This window comes from Cottoperca gobio, chromosome 10 (genome assembly GCF_900634415.1).
Source record: "Cottoperca gobio chromosome 10, fCotGob3.1, whole genome shotgun sequence".
In the NCBI taxonomy this organism is placed as follows: Eukaryota; Metazoa; Chordata; class Actinopteri; order Perciformes; family Bovichtidae; genus Cottoperca; species Cottoperca gobio.
In genome coordinates this window covers 11826999-11847327 of record NC_041364.1, presented here as the reverse complement: position 1 = coordinate 11847327, position 20329 = coordinate 11826999, and the positions used below count along the sequence as shown (strand labels likewise).

The 20329-nt window shown below is 40.5% G+C and overlaps 1 protein-coding gene across 1 annotated transcript in view; it reads left to right on the top strand.

Moving 5' to 3' along the window:
- LOC115014612 (solute carrier family 43 member 3-like) overlaps positions 1 to 20329 on the top strand; it is a 25228-nt gene extending 4899 nt beyond the window's left edge. Inside the window, exons 3-14 of the mRNA XM_029441607.1 lie at positions 8690 to 8881; positions 9224 to 9353; positions 9912 to 9958; positions 10057 to 10133; positions 10962 to 11054; positions 11143 to 11282; positions 12765 to 12877; positions 12986 to 13129; positions 18158 to 18265; positions 18789 to 18975; positions 19454 to 19577; positions 19690 to 20329. Of these exons, the coding sequence (XP_029297467.1) occupies positions 8695 to 8881; positions 9224 to 9353; positions 9912 to 9958; positions 10057 to 10133; positions 10962 to 11054; positions 11143 to 11282; positions 12765 to 12877; positions 12986 to 13129; positions 18158 to 18265; positions 18789 to 18975; positions 19454 to 19577; positions 19690 to 19800 (1461 nt within the window). The 5' untranslated portion in view covers positions 8690 to 8694 and the 3' untranslated portion in view covers positions 19801 to 20329. The remainder of the gene's footprint in view (positions 1 to 8689; positions 8882 to 9223; positions 9354 to 9911; positions 9959 to 10056; positions 10134 to 10961; positions 11055 to 11142; positions 11283 to 12764; positions 12878 to 12985; positions 13130 to 18157; positions 18266 to 18788; positions 18976 to 19453; positions 19578 to 19689) is intronic.

Genomic DNA, 20329 nt, shown 5'->3' with positions numbered 1-20329 from the left:
AAATTTTGACCTTAAATAAAATTGTATTTTGTTTTTTGTCTGTATTCAAATTTATCAAAGCATCAGACTAAAAAAGCTTTTAAAAATAACTGAAAGTTTTGATTAAGGTTAAAATTGAAATCCATTTTTTGGCACACCACTCTATGTTTAAATTGTATTGAAGGAGAATGATTTGTGGAATTGCGACAGAAAATTTTGAACAAATGGAGGGTGCAGAGCAAATACCTCTCTGAGCTGCTATACATGTAGCTTATTTTTTGGCTAAATATGTACCATACCTGTGTGTTGGGTTCATATATTTGTAAATCTGCCTCTGAAAGAGTCAGTGCCTCACCAGCCATGAACCTCACCGCACGTCACTGACTTACACTAGTTGTTTTTTTAATTAATAACTGATGGTTTTGATGATTGATGAATTTAGATTGTATGGACCCAGTAGAAGAGATGAAATACTGCTCTTCTATTTATTTGGAGCAGGTGGCTCAGAATTACACATTGCACCTTTTAAAAAAATTACCTTTTAAAATATAAAAAAACAACTTGCATGGCACGTCAAAAGCACTTATATGGAAAATCTTAAACATAAGCTAAAACATCCAGGCATAAAATGTCCTGCTTGAGTCCCGGCCAGTAGGTCAGTCCTGTTCTGCATAGATTCAGATTCATCGGATAACAGGAACACGTTATCTTTGTTGAGACAATGGTAGGTCATAAGACTCCCATTTTAACATCAAAGTGAATCAATTAAAATGTACAAACATGACTTTTTAACAAAGTAATCTCCTGTGAAGCCACTAAAAACATGCAGTTAAGTTGTAATATTCTCCAGTCTACTACTGTCTAGTACTCACAGTTCAGCCTCTGTAGCTCTCCCCAAATGTTCTCACAAACCACACCTCTGTACTCTTTCTTTATACAGGCCAGCTCGTCCTTCCTTTTCCTCACCAGTTCCCTCCCTCTCCTCCCTCCCCAATAAGAAAATCTGCATTTTGCTCTGCTTGTCACCACTGGGTGTTTATGTACAAAGCATCCATCGGCCTGATCACACACAGCCCGTCAGAAAGTGTGCTGCAGTAACTCATGACTTCCCATGATGCTACAGGCTTCTCCAGAGGAAAAACTCACAATTGTCTTTTCTTTATCCTCTGAGAAGGTAAACATAAGTTAAGTTAAAAGTTAAAAATAGGTTAAAAGTTAGAATGAGAGACAAGAAGTCTGCATACCTCAGCAAGGCAACTATTCAACACACTTGGTTATTAAAACAACATTGAGTTTTCACATTAATCCAATTTCACAAGTAAAAGATTAGACAAGGTGAAAATGAGTGCAGTGCTAGCAGAGTGTGTAATAGTGGCATGTTGTTGCTCTATATTGTAAACTGGACATTATGCATCTCTGTAAAATATCATGTGAATTGAGTGGAGACTTTTATTTTGGCACGTATAGGTTAATTCAAGCATTTAGGTTCATCCAAATATTTGGGAAGATGCTTGATGCTTGAAGGCAATGTGCCTCAAAAAAGTGGTTCCTTCTATAATTCACATAAACCGGGTGGGTTTCATTGCTGGCCTTCATGCCTCCAATATGAGGAGACGTTTCCATGTCATGTTTAGATCTACATCACTTTAGCATACAGCAGTAGCAATGTGACTGAATGCTAAAAAGGCATTTGGCACACTAACACACTTTGGTTTTGGTCCAACTGGTCTTGCTTTGATTCAGTTCAGTGGTGCAAACTGAGGACGAAGGTGTCGGCAAGACTTCCTAAAGATGAGCTGCTGAATGTATTACTGCGCAGTGGCTTTCTATTCTGCTACCAGCCTGTTTGCAAGCTGTTGCAGTAATCTATCCTAATAGAAATGGGGAAATCAGCCCCTTTTTTATGGGCTCTAAATGTCAAGTTTGTGTTCCTGATGCTGTAATAAATATTATGATAACTTCTGCTCCCAACACATAACAGCTGCACTTAGATCCAGCTACAACGTAACCATTCTGCCCAGCTCTAACATTTATGTTCATAGAGCCTCACCTTTACACCCAACTACGTTACTCCCATTAATATATTTGGATGATGAGTTAATTATGTGTGATTATGAAACACTAATAAACAGTTACATCACCTAGGCTTGAGTGGATGCAAACTCCTATTCCAAATGTTGATTACATTTTATTTTGTGATGGCTCAGCAATGACACCCTCAAACACCCATTAAATTAAAGGTTATGCTGTCACTATAGACACAGATGAATCGTCGGCCTGATGGAACATCAACAATCTGATCAACAATCTGAGTTGTATCTACTAACACATGCCTGTATTTTTAGCTGAGAGCCAGACTGCTTCTCTTTATACTGATTCACGATATGTGTTTGGAGTGACCCATGTCTTTGGTTGAACGTGGAAACATAGAGGTTTTTATCTTCCCGGGAAACTAATCGAACTGTTGAAAGCCATTTTCTTGTCTGAAGGTAAGGACCTATGAATCATGTGATTCATTGTCATAAATCACTGTCGTTACTGAATCGTTGGTAAATAAATGCATGTTATGCCTGCAAAACAACGAGGATAAAGTAGCTGTAAAACATGACCACATAAGGCAACCATCAGGACCGTTGGTAAATATGTAAATATATTTTGTCCTCATGAGGGTTAAACATTGTCTATCTTCTTGTGTCCATTGTGTTTTTATTTTAATTGAATTTGCATGTATATGTATAAACTTCAAATTAAAAGTATTTAACTGGAGTAAACTGAATTAGGTTTCCATTTGATATAATTAACCTGTTGAATCCACACCTCCACTAGCAGACTGTGAACAAATCAATCTGACTGGGGTTCACACACCTGGAAGGACAACCTGGTAGATGTTTTAAAAGTTCAAGAGCAACACATTTCAACCCCAGAAAAACACTTCTGTTAATGAGTCAGTTTATTTACATTACTTATATAGAGTGTGGCTTCACCAGCAACAGCCACAGAGACTGTCCACCTGCAGAGAGAGCAACAGAGGAGCTTAATTCTCATGAGGAAAACTTACACTTGAATAGATTTCCTGTAGAGCATGGGTCTTCAACAAGAGGTCAGTGACCCCCTAGGGATCCTCAGAGCCTGTAAAAAATCAGTCTATTAGCCTACATAAGAAATACTAGAATGTATTTCTTACCGTGTGAGCGGCCCGCCAGCGGGTCGTGTGTTTCGTTACATTTTCACAGAGGTTGTATCAATGCATACATCGTTACAAAGCTTAGTATCTCGTCTATTTAGTGAGCAAAAAGGTTCTGAGATCACAACCACAACAGCAGATACAAACAGCTCCTCAAACTAGCAAGCAAAATCAAAATCATAACATTGAGCCAACTCACCCATGAAGCCTCAGCATAATCCTGTAATCAGTAATAATCCAACAAAAACCCTCCTGTGTCATTGCCAAATGTCCAATAGATCGATTCCAGTAAAAATATATTGATCGTCAACATCATCACATCATAAATGCCCATGAAAAGCTGTTGCAATCTTTGAAATCAGCTGATCGATGTGTGTTATTTTCCGTTTATACTGGTAAAAACTTTATTTCCCGTGCATGTAGCACTGATACCATGACTATGATGATCCAAAATGGCTACCGCACTCTAAGCTATTGATTGACACCTCATTTGAGCCAATAGGAGCTTCCATGCCTTATCTACAGCCTTCAATAGCCAATGAGTGTCAACTTGATAAGGAAGTGCCAGCCCCTCTTCTTTTGTTTACAGACCGAGCTAATACCAACCAAGTCTCCCGGTGACTGACGTATCGTGTAGCCAATGAAATTCTGAACAAGTAGATATGCTACTTCAATGTTTTTCTTTTTTACAAATGTTATTTTCTTGTCGTTTTTAGGTATTTTCTGGTAAATTACCCCACACTGTAAGAGGTTAACAGTTAATAAATTCACTTGCAAATATTGAATGGCAAACAAACAACTGTCAAATTAAAGTTTCTTGCAAAAACAATCACATGTTTAATATCTTACCAACACATTTCATTTTCACATCATCATCGTTCCACATTACTTAAACTTAATTTGTTAAGTAAATAATTATCAAAGAACATTTGTGGCTAACCCACTGTGACCTTTGACCTTTGTCAGGATAACCTGCAGCAAATCAAAAAGTCTGATCTTAGAGCACATAACAGCAAATGGTAACTCACAGACGACGGCAGAGGAAGTCGAGGACGTCTTTGTGAAACAAGGTCTGTTCATTTTACTGTGGCATGGATTAATACATTGTAAAATGTAACTTATCCATCTCTGTGGTCTCCCCTCATCTCTCTCAGAGAAGAGTTTCCGTGAGTGTTTGATGTCCAGGCTCTTTGTGTGGCACACTGTTTGGCTTTTGGTGATGCAGCTCAGACATTACCTCTTTCCTGAATGTATATACCCGTCCTTTATGTATTTACATTTACATTATATAGGGGCTGGGTGGCTGCATATATATATATATCTCGGAGGGGACAGTCACTCCTTTGAGTAACACGATAGCATTACAACCTGTATGTATGAGTTTGATCATCTTGTGTATGTATAAACTCAGCTCCTTGCAAGAATATTGATTAAAACCCTTATTTGATTTTAAACCTGACTTCGTGGGTTTCTTTAAGAATATCTTTCTAACAGACTGTTATCTCATAGACCTTTTCAGACTGCCCAAAATTATTTTTTTGCATATCTAGATTGATTTTAGAAAGTCTGGACAGCAAAACATCTAATGAAATGTGATGTTTGCAAATCAGATCCAAACCACATTTCTAGCTGCTTTGAAATGAACTTCCAATGATTTCTACAGATGCGTCTTAGTATGGATCATAAGCATACCTGTCAACATTGGATTTTCAAAATAAGGGAAATCTTTTGCCGGACTCCGCCCATATTTTAACAGCCACCAATGTAAATGTAAACACATAAGGGACAGGTATATACATTCAGGAAATACATGTTTATTTAAAGTATGTATTACTTGTACAGACATGTGACATGATGAGTTATTATCATCAATTTATTTGATGATGGATGAGTTGTGTGGCTTTCGTTTCTCCCGACGAGGACTTCCTTGCGATGGCAGAGTCGGAAACATGTCCGCTACACTGCGACTGAAATCATCGCAGAAGCTGAAGGCTACATTACCTTTGGCGCAAAGCATCGACATCTTCCCCTCAGCTTTGGTCACTTGGTCTGGTCATTGACAGTGTAGGTTTTGTGCCTCTTGGCTTGGCTTGCTTGTGCTTGGACGATGTTTCATGCTGACAAACACCGCTTATTCCACCGTGTTCGATGCTAACATCTGAATGGCACACTTTACAAAAAGTACGAGTTTGCCCGACTCTGCTTTTATTAAATAAGGGAAGGTCTCCTCTCATTTGGTACTTGCATAAAGTTTTAAAACGGGAGGGTTGACAGATATGATCATAAGTGTTTTTTGCAACACACCAGGACAACGTCAAATCCACAATGACAGAAGTTCCATTATGCTACTAGCAAAGCCCTATGGAGGACAACATGGAGAAGAACAAAAGTCCTTGGACAGACGTTGAAATAAATATACATACCAGCCACCTCCATTGTTGAGTTTGTCTGGTGCGACGGAGGAGTTCTGCACATGACAGCCCGGTTGTTTGGAGGGCGAATGCTTCCACATTGGAAAGCCGCGTCACTGATGCGTACGTACACTAATGCTTTTGCTTTAACACAGCTGTGTGGCATCTTGTGTGCTCCCTGGAACGGTGTTATCATGGACAGACTAAAGGGAAAACCTCGTGCTGAAGGTAAAAATGTAATGCTGATAAAGACGAGTAATTAACCCAAAGGGACACAGCCTGGCAGACCTAATCAGTGTGTCCCAGGTCAAATAAAATAAAATAACATTTATTTATATAGCCCAATATCACAAATTATACATTTGCCTCAGTGTGCTTTACAGACTGTGCAGGTGACTCTCAGGTGTGCCCTCTGGGCTCTAGCATGTCTAAAGATACAATAAATATCTATTGAGAAAGTCCCATTACTAACTGTTATGGATAAATAGCGGTCCAAATGCACGGCATGTCATGTTCCCTTTAATATTTAGTATACAAAACTAAAAAGGTTTTACTTTGAGAGCTGTGACCATATTTCCAAAACATGGCTTATGTTATGAAGGTTTTTTTAGGACAACCTTTGGATTGGGAAATTGGGAAATATTATTATGGTTCATATTAATTGTCCTTGAAAAACGTTATCCTTTTAGCTTATCTTTAATTCATCAAACCCCCACCCAGGGGCAACATCTGGACCATTTACCAACAAGTTATTTATTAATACTGACAACACCAAACCAGACATATTTAACAGTTTTGGACTGCAGAGCTGATGGTTCATTATAAAGTGAGAAACTCATTCAGTCCAGTCCAGTTCAAACTACAGCCAGAATTATAAGGGCAGCCTGATAATAAGGAATTGCAATAGTCCAGCTTAGAAGTAACACAGGCATGGACTAGTTTTTTTTATACAGGATGTGCCTGCTTTTTGCAAAGTTTTACAGATAAAAGAAGTCCTTGAAGTTTGTTTTATGTGGGAGTTAAATTACATATTTTTACACGTTTTTATATGATGTGTTTTTGAGGTGTTTAGGGCCAAGTACCATAACTTCCATTAGTTATGGCAGTCGAGGCAGCAGGACGATTTCACAAGCAGCAGAATTTTGAAAGCCTGGACCAGGACAGTGAGTGACTGATGAGGGAAGTGAGAACAGGTGAGCAGGTGAAAGAGGAAGTCTGGTGAAAAAAGTATGAGAGCATCTGGTGGATAGGAGAATGGAGTGGAGCGAGTCTGGAGGGGAACAGGAGGCAGGGCGGACGGGCAGGAGGACAACAACCAGCATGATGGTCTGAAAGCTGAGCTTGACTGGGCATGTGTGGTTAAAATATGTGAGCCAGAGTACCGATTTTAAGAGTTTTCTTGGGCGTTGATGGAGGTCTATTGCACATAGTAATAAACTGTATCAGAGAAGTTGTTCATCCCAGGATATCTCTCCAGACTTCATTATAGAATAAATGTTTTCCTTTAATTATATACTGATGTGTTCAAATGTTTTATGAAGATGTTTATGACAGTTTTATTGTCAAAACATTGTCAAAATTGTGTTTTCTTTTACTTTGTTTGAGTCATCAGAGCATTAATAAAAAACTGAAAAAGGTAAAAAAGATTCCCTTTGTACAAACATATTATAAAAATGGACTATTACAAATACATATTGCTAAACACCAAAACAGCTTACAAAGACATAAATATAACACAACCATAAACAATTAGGTTCTGCTTTAATGGATCTATTTAAAGATTGCAATCTCCTGCCAAGTTATAATCTTTAAAGTTACACTCCCACTGTCTTACAAACTTTAACATACTTCAGACTAAAGTAAGACATGTAATAGCAATTTAAATGTCTACTGTTTAAATAATGTACAAGTTCCCTTTGTCAAGCAAGCCAACTGCCATTTCATGTTAATATGGGGATGTCATTTAGAAGACAGGACACAGATGTTCCTTTCATCATTAATTAACACCCTGATTAAACTGATAAACTCACTGAGACAGAATATTGAGTGTACCACTTCCTTTAGTGTTTACATAACTGTTACCTTACAAAAATCAAAAGGCAGTTTGGCCCTGTCCCCTGTTGCTTTTTATCACCTAGTCACCAAACCAAGTTTGTATAAAAAGTCTGTGTGTTCTCTTTCAATCTGCAGCCTCCTGCAGACTACATCAGTGCTCTGTAGGACTGGTGTCTTTGAGATCTCAAATAAATGTACAAAGACAACTCTGTCTCTATCGCCATTTATTTGACTTTATATACATCTCTCCAGAGTAAAGCAGGAAAAGTTCCACAACAGACACAGGACTCAGCAAAGTAACAATGCTGAGCTGCATATTAAAATGCTCTATGTTATAGTTTATTAAATGAGTAATCCAGCCATTTAACACACTCCCAAATGATTCGGGGACCTGCGAGAGACAGATTTGAAAAAGAGTGTGGAAAGTCTTCGCAGCTGAGACCGAGGAATGCAGACTTTTATTCCCCAGTATCCAAAACTACAATGCTTTGTGCCAATACATCCAGCAATGACACGCAGAGCAAGATGCAGATTTTCTTATCAGGGAGTGAGGAGAAGGAGGGAACTGGTGAGGAAAAGGGAGGACGAGCTGGCCTGTATAAAGAAAGAGTGGAGCAAGAGTACAGAGGTGTGGTTTGTGAGAACATTTGGGGAGAGCTACAGAGGCTGAACTGTGAGTACTAGACAGTAGTAGACTGGAGAATATTACAACTTTACAACTGTTTATTTTGTGTTGCTTCACAGGAGGTTACTTTTTTAGTCAAGTCATGTTTGTACATTTTCATTGATGTCGTGCAGTACAGGTTCTTTTAATATAAAAATGTCAGACTCATGTCAACATGTAGTCCTCTCTAAATGTATCGGAATAATATTTATGTTCTTTGTAAAGCAGGTTCAGTGACAGGAGCCACCTGTGTGTCTATGTCCATGCAGGTGAAAATATATTGTTTGTTAATTGTCTGCCTGTGTGTGTGTGTGTGTGTGTGTGTGTGTGTGTGTGTGTGTGTGTGTGTGTGTGTGTGTGTGTGTGTGTGTGTGTGTGTGTGTGTGTGTGTGTAAGGCACCATGTCACGTCTTGGGAACAGCTTGAAGGTGAAACATTGCCTCACCTTTGCTTCGGGTCTGTTGGAGTGTCTGTGTTTTGCTGGAACCTTGTTCGGATGGGCTTCTCTTGTTTTTGTCCTGAAGACGGAGGGCTACTTCAGCTCTCTGTGCGTCAACACCACAGGAGTCAATGCAACGCAGGTCTTAGGTCAGTTTGATATCCTCATCTCCACTACTTTCTACGAACCTCAATTTCTAAAATAAATTTCAACTGTTTATGAAGGCCTCTCTGACATTTATTGTCATCTGTTTAATAACAGGTGACAAATAAGAGGTCAGCTTAAATAATCAATTACAACTTGATGCTGGGCTCTCTGACCTTCAATGTCACCTTCAATGTCACCTTTGGTTAAACAGATGATATGCTTGCATAAAAAGTTTTTTTTATTACATCTCTCTTTACAGGCCTCTCTGATCTTAAGTGTATCCTGTTTAACCAAATATTTCACAACCTTGGCGCTCTCTTTCTTTATGTTTGATGTGTCCACAGATTGTAGTGGACAGGATGAACAGTTCTCTCTTGTTTTCACCATCGCCTCCTTTCTGTTCAGTTTCCTGACACTGCCCACTGGTTTCCTCTTAGACCGGTTTGGTACAACAGTGGCTCGGCTTTTTGGAATGTAAGTCCAACAATATATGAATTACTTAAAGTTTATATATATATATATACACACATTTCTAATTCCATGCTCCTTCATTACTATTTTCCATCCATCCACCTGATGTTCTAAGTCCACACTTTGCCGATCACCTGACTGCCCCACCCATCTTCCCACCTGTTTCCACTTCCCTCATCTGCTCTGCAGTTGCCTTGCTCTTCCCCGCCCACCCTCATCATCAACATCCTCTCTGTATATACCGGCCCAGATCCTTGTTCCTCTGCTAGTTCCTTGTAGTTACAATGTTGCATAATCTTGTGTTTGCTTTCAAGCCACCTGAACCAGTACCCTGCTGCGTCGACTGTTTGCATTTGAGTCTTTCACTTATTGCCACAGTTTACTTTGATGTTATTATATTGAATGTCACTTTTTTTCTTTTAGTTGCTGAAAGTGTATTGATTTTTGATACCTTTTGAGAGAAATCTTCCATTGTTTTGTCTTTATCTTGTCATTGAAAGCATCACTCTTGCGCTCATGCCAATAAAATGACACAGTACTGGAATTTATTTTTCCCACCAGATTTCTTTACACCATGGGGACCTTGATGGTGGCCTTCTCGACTGCAGGTGTGGAACATTTATCTGTCTTTTTGTTCTGTTCCTCATTGCCTAAAGAAATACTGACAAGTAACAGCTGTGGATGCTCATTTTTATTTTCCCATCAGCTTTCTCCAACCTGCTGTTCCCAGCTGTGTCCCTCCTGTCAGTGGGTGACATTGTGTTTGTAATAACCAACATGCAGGTACTGAAGCAGTTTTTGGATTTGAAAGATTTAAAAGATTACCATCTAAAACCATCTAAAAGTCAGAAACCCCAAAAATATTGAATTCACCATAATTGTAAAAGGAGAAAAGCAGCAAATCCTCAAACTGGAAAAGCTGGATGCAAGACATGTTAAGCATTTTTGCTAAAAGGTTGAGGAAAGCTGAGTGTTCACCAGATAACTAATCCAAAGTCTATGTCTAGTCGGTCGTGTATGGTCAATGTGCTAAAGTGTTGCCAAATTGTTGATGGCAGGGATTGTCAGTGGTGTCTATAATGTATATTCCTGGATATTAAATGTTCATCTGTAATTTTCTGTGGTGGTCCCAGTAAATATTTGTTCTTAAAGTTGATCACATATCACATGACATGGTTAAGCTTTAAGTCAATTAATTGAGAACTACATTAATTAGATAAATCAACAATACAATCCTTCTATTTTTGCAAAACTTTATGGGCGAGATGTGAATCGGAGAGGGGGCAGATAACAGCTGCAAGTGATGCGCAATTCACGTTACTGTCAGCGGTCACTGCCCTCAGTGACCTTTTTTTTTGGCTGCGGGGCTTTTCTCAGACCAAGCTCAAGATCTTGTTCAGGAAAAAAAGAAATCCCTAAACTGTGACATTTGAATGGTGTAGCTGTGAATACAAAAAAAACATCCTCATGTTCAAACAGGCAATTCAACTCGTCAAGAACTAATTTGAAATTAAATGGGAGAAAAGTAGACATATAAAAAGGAAGGAAAAAAACATACAGACACGTAGACACGTACTCTAAATCTGTTTTAATAAAACTTCTTTCCTAAAGGTAGGAAACCTGTTCGGCTCATGTCGCTCCACCGTCATCACTCTCTACAACGGGGCCGTTGACTCTTCCTCAGCACTCTTCCTTGTCATCAAGGTGAGAAACATTCACACACTGCTCTCATTGTGAAATATATTTGTACCATCTCATGTTGTAACGATGATCTTGTGGTCTTCTCCTGCAGCTGTTACGTGAGGCTGGCGTCTCTCTCCGCTCCTCCTTCCTGTTCATGTCCGCCTGCAGCGTCATTCACCTGCTCAGGACTTTCTTCCTGCTTCCCAGAGACCACATTCCCTACCCGCTGCCTGAAGACTACACATACGGGTACAAATCTCCAAGAAACTATTGTGGATAAAAATCTGTCCTCTGGGCCAGTGAAGAAGACTGGACTCCTACCACTAATATTTACTTTAACTTATTTAAACTACCGCAAATCTAGTATAACTCAGTCTCTATAACATAATACTTAGTCAGAAAAACGATCTCTATCCGAGAAAAGAAGATCACTGGAGAAGTCCAAAGTTAGTTACAAGTGGAGTTTATTACACACGTAAGTACATAACAAACTCTGAGTACCCAGCCAGCTGCGCACTGACCAAGTACTGATCTTGCTCCCCTCTTTATACCTTAGTTCACATGGTGAAACCAAGGCTGTATTCTAAAAGGTTGTGCAGTGGTACTGAGTTTAGTAAATCAACCTGACATATTCTGGCCTATGCCCTCTGACTCATCACATGGTATGGCTGTTCTGTCCCCTACACGTGTGTCTCTGGGTCTCTTCTCCAGTTAGCTCTGCCATTGTAGCAGGTGCCTGGCCTGTTTATCTCACCCTCATCATATACCCAGGGCCTCACAACTCTACCATTCTATGAGGTTGAACTGGGAGACTCACTCTTCACTTTTCCCCCCACTAATACTGTTTTGCACGCCATTCTCCAAATGTTTACAGAGGCTGTTCTCTCACACTTACATTGATCATGATTGAATATTACATATATATATATATATATATATATATATATATATATATATATATATATATATATATTCATAATACAAACCATATACTTACTAAAACCTACTACAATTATGTACTAATAAAACCTATTACAGAACCCACTCTATTAAACCCCTTAATAAATACATACTAATAAAAATTAAAATTAAAATTAAAAAATGATGCATTAAAATGTTGTAGGTGAATTTTAAAATCTATTATAAGAATCATCAACCGATGGATACATCTTTGAGATTCAGACTTTAGACAGATGAAGTCTGTGTGCCACCTTAAATTGAATGAGGTCATGTGCGGCAAATATTGATGAATGTATTCTTGAGAATAATTCTGACCTCTAAATTGTACTTTCAGATCAGCCTGCCACGCCTCTCTGAATGCATTTTAAAGAGTTCTACATATTCCAAAAAATTAATTCATGTGAGAATGTGGCAATAAACCAGATTCTCATTCTGCTGCATCAAGAAATGCCATCTGCACAGATGAAGTTTCATATACATAACAGATATTGTGTCTTTGAGAGATGGGAGTGTTGGGAAATTAAAAATAAAATTATTTTAAGCTTTGGAGGACTCTATTGCAGAACACCTTCTGGTATGTGCTCTTTGCTAGAAGTGCTTGAAAATGCAACAGAGCACTGCAGTTTACAGTAAAAGTCAGTATACTCAAGCAAGCAGGACGTTTTGGGTGTGGATGTAAAGTCTGAGTGAAAATGCATAAATAATTATCAAAGAACTCCCACAATGCCCTCAGTCTGTAGCTCACACATTGTGACCTTTGACCTTTGCCAGGATGACCTGCGGTAAATCAAAGACTCTGATCTCAGAGCTGACAACAGTGAATGGTAACTCACTGAAGACGACAGAGGAAACGTCCCTCAACAAGGACGTCCCTATGAAACAAGGTTTGTTCACTTTACTGTGGTTTACTGTGGTAACATGGTTTAATATTACAGAATAAAGTAATAAGAATCCTATTTTCTTCATCTTTGTTCTTTACTCGTCTCTCTCAGAGAAGAGTTTCCGTGAGTGTGTGATGTCCAGGCTCTTTGTGTGGCACGTGCTTTGGCTGTCGGTGATGCAACTCAGACATTACTTCTTCATCGGCACCCTCAACCCCATGTTGCAGCGGCTGACGGAGGGAGAGCCTTCACTAGGTACACACACACATACACACACACACACACACACACACACACACACACACACATACACACACACACACACACACACACACACACATACACACACACACACACACACACACGGTTAGAGCCATTTTTGCAATAGAGAAGTAGTTATAAATAACTTATATTTTGCTGTATCTGATTTTCTAAAGATAAGCAGCTCCATGGTTTCATTGCAGTTTGCTTTATTGGGACCAATAATGTCCGCAGTCAGCCCTGGCTTCTGATTGGTTAAAAGCTATAAAATGCTGTGCTTGCTTGTTAGATGAAGCTATGGAGCCTTGAGGGCACACTAGTCTTTGACCGAGCTTACGGTTTGTCATCATGCTTGTGTAGTAGAATTTTGTTACTATTTTTCATTTTGAACGAAGGTTTTCCAGTAAACGGTTGAAACAAAGAACGTGGACTTGAGAGTTTTATTAAAGCAACTATATGCTTGGACCCTCAAGTGGGCACACAGATCAACATTAACATTAATCAAAGGCTGTGTTCAAAGTTGCATACAAACGTACTGCCTACTAAACTAAGGATTAAGTACGCCATTACCAGCAGATCGTTCACACTGAAGTTAAGCAATACATCTTCTCTTCATCACAACGTTACCGGTCCGAGTAATCAATTCATTCAAATTGTTTATCACAAATAAAATCAACATTATATTTTCTACTCAATTTGATATTTTCCAGTATTATTTTCCAGCAAATTAAAATGATTAAATATGTATTTTCTACAGTACATTATATATGTGAGTTTGTACATGAGTATTTGAGTAAGATTAAGTGTCCCAGTGAGACTGACAGTGAGCAAGCATGCACGATACCAGGAAGCTCAAATCAAAGCATGCAGCTAAATGGAATTCAGCCGTCATTCATTTCATTATCTACACCTGGTCTGTTCAACCTGAAACTGTAATGCAATTAAGCTGCAGTGGTCATTAGTTAAAGTTTAAACTCTTGAAAATCTCTGTCCAAATATTGTAGAAGAGTGAGAAGCTGTCGTTTTGGAGAAAATATGTTTGTGTGTATTAAAAACTTAAGAAGAGAGTGCCACCGCAGGAAATGTAAATTACAACAGACAGCCAGAAGAGGATGCCAAAGCCCAGGCAAAAACTGGAGAAGAAAAACTGAAGTCTTGAGAATGAGAGAAAAGGCAAGCTAGCTCAGCTCACTTGTAAACGGAAGCAGATTGAAATCTTTAAGAAAAATCAAGCTAATGCTGAAGTGAGTAAAGAAGAACTATGTTTGGGAAGTTTAAGAAAATTAGAGCTTAATGACGAAATATCACCACTTCTTGAAGATAAAAAAGATGATCCATGTAACTGGTCCATGCCCAAATGTGTGGAATTTGAGGACATTGTTCAAGGAAGAGGATTGGATTAAAAAGGTAATGAGAAGTTCTAAAGAAGAGAACAATGATGACAATAATAAGGATGAAGGTGACATACAGCCAAGTGATATCATCTCAGAGGTCATCAGCCGTACATCCAAAGAAGGTTCTCCTCATTTGAAGCTGTAGGCAGAGCGTCAAGAGCTGTTTGCATGTCATGCTTTTTAAAAGGTAAAATAAGAGATCCAAATGGAAAAGTAAGCTTAAAGGCACAAAAAGAGCAGTTGGAGCGTGGAGTATATTTTAAATGATGCTGCGCGATATGAAACTTTTACATTCCTATGGAGTCGAGGGTTAAGGGAAGGTCATAAGCCCGATGTAATCAGGCGTACATTTACGTTTTTAAAAGGCCACAGAAAACAGACAACAAAGACCGGTGCCGAATAAGCAACACACAAAACAATCTACATATACTAAATCAAATTCACATCTGTTCAACTGGCTCAAAATCCTAATCCTATCTAACAATCCTAAAAACAAATTCTAAAAACTTCCGACAAATCCCAGTTGGGTTAGGCTGAAAAGTGCATCCCTGACAGAGGCTGTAGAAGAAACATTTGAGTCTTATTCAATAAAAAAGCGACAAAGCCTTCTCAGTAGAAGTATATGAAAACAGCAGACAACCCTGCAGATCAGGCTAGACCGCATGCGGCCCTCGCCCTCACTTTGTGCGGCCCGCGAGTCAATTTCCAGAAATCAATATGTCGGAGCTCCGCAAGCCTGGCGCATTCACATTCCCTCCTCCCCTCTGTTTCGCTCACACACACACACACACACACACACACGCACACACGCACACACGCACACACACGCAGAGTGGAGGAAAGGAGAGGAGAGAACTACGTAGCAGACAGCTGAACCAGCCCCGTCGCACGAACGTCAGACAGCGGACAGCAGAACCCCCCATTCTTCATTCGCAAAGGTGCAGTCGAAACAGGGGAGTTTTCAGTCTGTGGCGGAAGGTGTGAAGACTGTCTGCTGACCTGACATCAATGGGAGGTTGTTCCACCATTTTGGAGCCAGGATAGCAAACAGGAGGGTTTTGTATGAGGGGAATATGGGTCCCACTCGCAGTGAGGGAGTGGCGAGCCGATTGGCCGATGCAGACCAAAGTGAACGCTCGGAGGTGTATGGTTCAACCATGGCCTGGATGTAGGAAGGGGCTGATCCATTCACAGCACAGTAGACCAGTACCAGAATCTTGAAGCAGATTCGGGCCACCACTTAAGGGAGCGGAGAAGCAGTGTAGTGTGGGAGAACTTGGGTAGATTGAAGACCAATCGGGCTGCTGCATTCTGGATAAGCTATAGAGGTCGGATGGCACATTTAGGCAGTCCAACCAGGAGGGAGTTGCAGTAGTCAAGGTGTGAGATTACAAGAGCATGGACAAGAACCTGAGTCACCTTCTGAGTCAGTAGAGGACGTATCCTCCTGATGTTGTACAGAGTGTGTCTGCAGGAGCAGGTTATTGCAGCGATGTTGGCACTGAAGGACAGTTGGTCGTTCAGTGTCACACCCTGATTCCTTGCAGTCCGAGTCGGGGAAACAACAGAGGTGCCGATATTGATTATAAGGTCTTGTATGGGAGAGCCCTTTCCCCGAAGGAAAAGGAGCTCGTTCTTGTCAAGGTTGAGTTTCAATTGATGTGCGGCCATCCACCGGGAGATATCAGCCAGACAAGCTGAGAACCGTGCCTTCACCTGGGTTTCAGATCTGGGAAAAGACAGAACCAGTTGAATGTCATCTGCGTAGCTGTGGTAGGAGAAGCCATGGGAGAGAATAACAGAGCCAATTGAGTTGGTGTACAGCGAAAAGAGGAGGGGACCCAGGACGGAACCCTGAGGTACCCCGGTGGTGAGTTGACAGGGGTCAGACATAGCCCCTCTCCAAGTTACCCTGTAGGTGCGGTCCTTTAGGTAGGAATCGAGCAGGGAGAGAGCAGAGCCTGAGACTCCCAGTTCTTGGAGGGTGTAGAGGAGGATCTGGTGGTTCACTGTGTCAAAAGCAGCAGAAATGTCCAGAAAGATGACAACAGAGGAGAAGGAGGCTGCTCTAGCAGCACAAAGTTCCTCAGTGACAGCAAGGAGAGCAGTCTCAGTTGAGTGGCCTGCCTTGAAACCAGATTGGTGCGGATTGAGAAAGTTGTTCTGGTGAAGGTAAGACGAGAGTTGATTAAAGACTGCACGCTCAAGTGTTTTGGAAAGAAAAGAAAGAAGAGAGACAGGTCTGTAGTTGTTCACTTCAGAGGGGTCGAGTCAGGGTTTCTTTAAGAGAGGGTTCACTCTTGCCTCCTTAAGATTGTTAGGAAAGCAACCAGTTGTTCAGGAAGTGTTGATGAGATGGGTGAGAAAAGGAAGGAGTTCAGGAGCAATAGACTGGAGAAAGTGAGAGGGGATAGGGTCCAGAGGGCAGGTGGTAGGTGGTAGGACGGGCAGAGATAACGAGAGATAGAACTTAATTTGAAGAGAGGGGGGAGAAAGTGGTAAGAGTGGGGGGGAAGTGATGTGGATGGTGAACAGTTGATGTAAGTCGGAAAATGAAGAGGGTATGTCATCTATCTTCTGTTTAGAAAGTAGTTGACAAAGTGGGATGGTAATAGGGAAGAAGGAGGTGGGGGACTGGGAGGATCGAGGAGGGTGGAGAAGATAGAGAAAGTCTTTTGGGGTTGGAGAAAGAGGATTGAATTTTTGTTGGAAGAAAGTGCTTTTTGCTTCTGAAATAGAAGAAGAGAAAGAGAAGAGAAGAGTTTGAAAGGCAAGGAGGTTGTCAAGGTGTTTTGATTCAGCCATTTTCTTTCAGCTCCTCATAGGATGGTTCTGTTAGCACGCACAGAGTCATCCAACCAGGGAGCTGGAGGGGACTGGCGAATCTGCTGCAAGGTGAGAGGCCAGAAAGAGTCCAGAGAGGAGGACAGAGTAGAGATGAGAGTGTATGTGGCAGAGTTGGCAAGCATGAATGAGAAGGAGTCAGGAGAAGGAAGAGCCGTAAGGACAGCTGAGGCAAGAGAAGAGGGAGAGAGGGAGCGAAGGTTATGATGGAGAGGAACAGTTTTCCGGGAGATAAGGTTGTTAGATTGGGAGAGAGAGAGTAGGATATGAAAAAGTGATCAGAGATGTGAAGTGGGGTTACAGAGAAGTTTGAGGTAGAGAAGTTTCTGGTGAATATGAGGTTGAGGTGGTTGGCAGCTTTGTGATTAGGAGTGGATGGACACAGGGAGAGAGCAAAATAAGATAGGGGAGATATTAAGTCTGTTGACTTCTCTGACTGGATGTTGAAGTCACCGAGAAGTATGAGCGGAGGGACATTTTCAGGGATGTTGGACAGGAGAATGTCCAATTCCTCCAAAAACTCCCCCAAAGGACCTGGAGGACGGTAGAGAACAACAATGTTTAATGTAATCGGCTTTGTTACAGTGACAGCATGAAATTCGAAAGATGAGTGGGTGAAGGGTAGCAATGGATAAAGAGAAAAACTCCATTTGGGAGAGATCAGCAGACCAGTGCCACCTCCTAATACTAATATCTATATAATCTAATATTCTGGCAGATTTGTTGAACTGTTGTTGAGTCTTTTGTCTCTAACCATCTTGTCCTTGCTTGTGTGTCCCTGCAGTGAGCCAGTACACCAATGCCTTTGCTATAACACAGCTGTGTGGCATCTTGTGTGCTCCCTGGAACGGTCTCATCATGGACAGATTAAAGGGCAAACCTCGTGCTGAAGGTAAAAATCGAATGTTAATAAGGACTAGTGATTAACCCAACAGGACACAGCCTTGGCAGACCTAATCAGTGTGTCCCATGTGTGCTCTCTGGGCTCTCGCATGTCTGAAGAAACAATAAATGTTTATTGAGAAAGTCACATTACTAACTGAAATGGATCAACACTAACCTCATGTCATGTTCCCTTTTAATTGTTAGTAATAAGCAACATAATTATAAGAAATTGTTTGGGACCAAATGTCCAAAATAAGGCTTACTTTATGAGGGGTTGATGAGTTTTAAGTAAGTGATTTCTTCATGGTCAATTAATCTTTTATTAATGCTTTATAGAACACTAATAAGCCATTTTTGTGAGAACTTTTGAATTAGGAAATTGAAAAAAATCTCTGACTCGCTTTTTTTATTCATCAAGCCCTCACCAATGGCTGTTCAACCATTAAACTAATGCAAAAGGGCTGCACAGCATCATTGTTTTTCTTCGGAGGAACAGGTATGCGTTTTATTTTGTGTGTGTCTGTTCGTAGGAGAGAGTGAACAGGAAGCAGATCTGCGCGCCTCTGTGCTTTCTCTCTTCGTGACGGTGGTGCAGTGTGTGTTGTTCTCAGTGTGTGCCGCCACCCCGTACCTGCTGCTTCAGTACCTCACCTATATCCTTCAGGTGCTCAACCGCTCCTTCCTCTTTGGCGGCAACGCAGCCTTCCTCAGTGTGGCGTGAGTATCAACACACAAACACACGCAGCACACACGTCTTGGACTACACTTAAGAATGTTCCTGCAAGAGAATCGTGTTTGTATAGGTGTAATGTGTTATCCTTTAGCCTTAAAAAAATGTTTTTATATGTACGGAAAGCATTTGAGACAGTTAACCTTAATGTCCTTATAACTAAGCTCTCCAGGTTTAACTTCTCCATTAATGCACTCAACTTAATGAAATTATACCTGGCAGACAATCAGTGTGTAAGGGTATACCATCAACACTCAGCTTTTATCAAGTCTTCTACTGGTGTCCCACAAGGGCCTATTCTAGGCCAACTCTTGTTTAGCCTGAACATAATGATCTGCCATCGGTTTGCTCTAACGTTAATGTTTAAATGTTTATAAGAAGCTGTGCCAACTGCCATACCGTCTCCGCACATTGTGTGTGTGTGTGTGTGTGTGTGTGTGTGTGTGTGTGTGTGTGTGTGTGTAGTTTCCCGCCTTGCCACTTTGGGAAGCTGTGTGGTTTGGACCTGGCTCTGTCTGCAGTGTTTTCTCTGCTGCAGTATCCGTGCTTTGCCCTGGTGAATGGGCCTCTGGGTGGAGACCCTTTATATGTGAGTACACAACATCCCACCTACTTGCTCTGGTCCTTCTCATTTTATCACAATGTTTATTTATTAACACTCCTCTCACTGCTTCCTCCTCTCTCCCTTTATGTGTCTGCAGGTGAACATCGGTCTGACGTTGCTCAGCCTGCTCGCCTTCATCCATCCCCTCTCTGTCTTCTTGCACTGTCGAAGTCTCGCCTCCCAGCGAGCCATCAATGCCTCCTCTTAAAGTCTGTAAAATGATACTTGCACTTAAGATGTCCTTAATATCACCATGTTACCTATTCAGTTTGTTTAATAGTTCTCATATGTCTGTGTTGTGTTGCCATATGTATCAAGTGCTTTTCAGATTGCTATGAAGTGTGGTTTTGGGTAGAGTCATAGCGCATTCATCACTCTCTCGAATCATGTTAACTGCCTAATTTAATTTATCCATAATAATTGTGCAGTTGACGGGTTGCAAAACACTAACATCTCTTTCCAGGAAACATCATTTTATTTTCACTGATGAATAGATCAAATCTTTTTACATTGTTCTAAAATTTTAGAGTGTAATTTGATGCAGCTTTTTTGTGCATTATTTATATATTATTTATATTACAGTTCATATCAGTGTGCACCTCTTCACGTTAACAATGAGTGGTAGGAAAGGTCTGAATGTAGTAACAGTGTTGTATCCAACATTTGAAGTCTCAGGTGTTCAGTGTGTCTCTGTAGTTTCTGTTTTTTAATGATGTGTAAAACATATATAGTTTAGA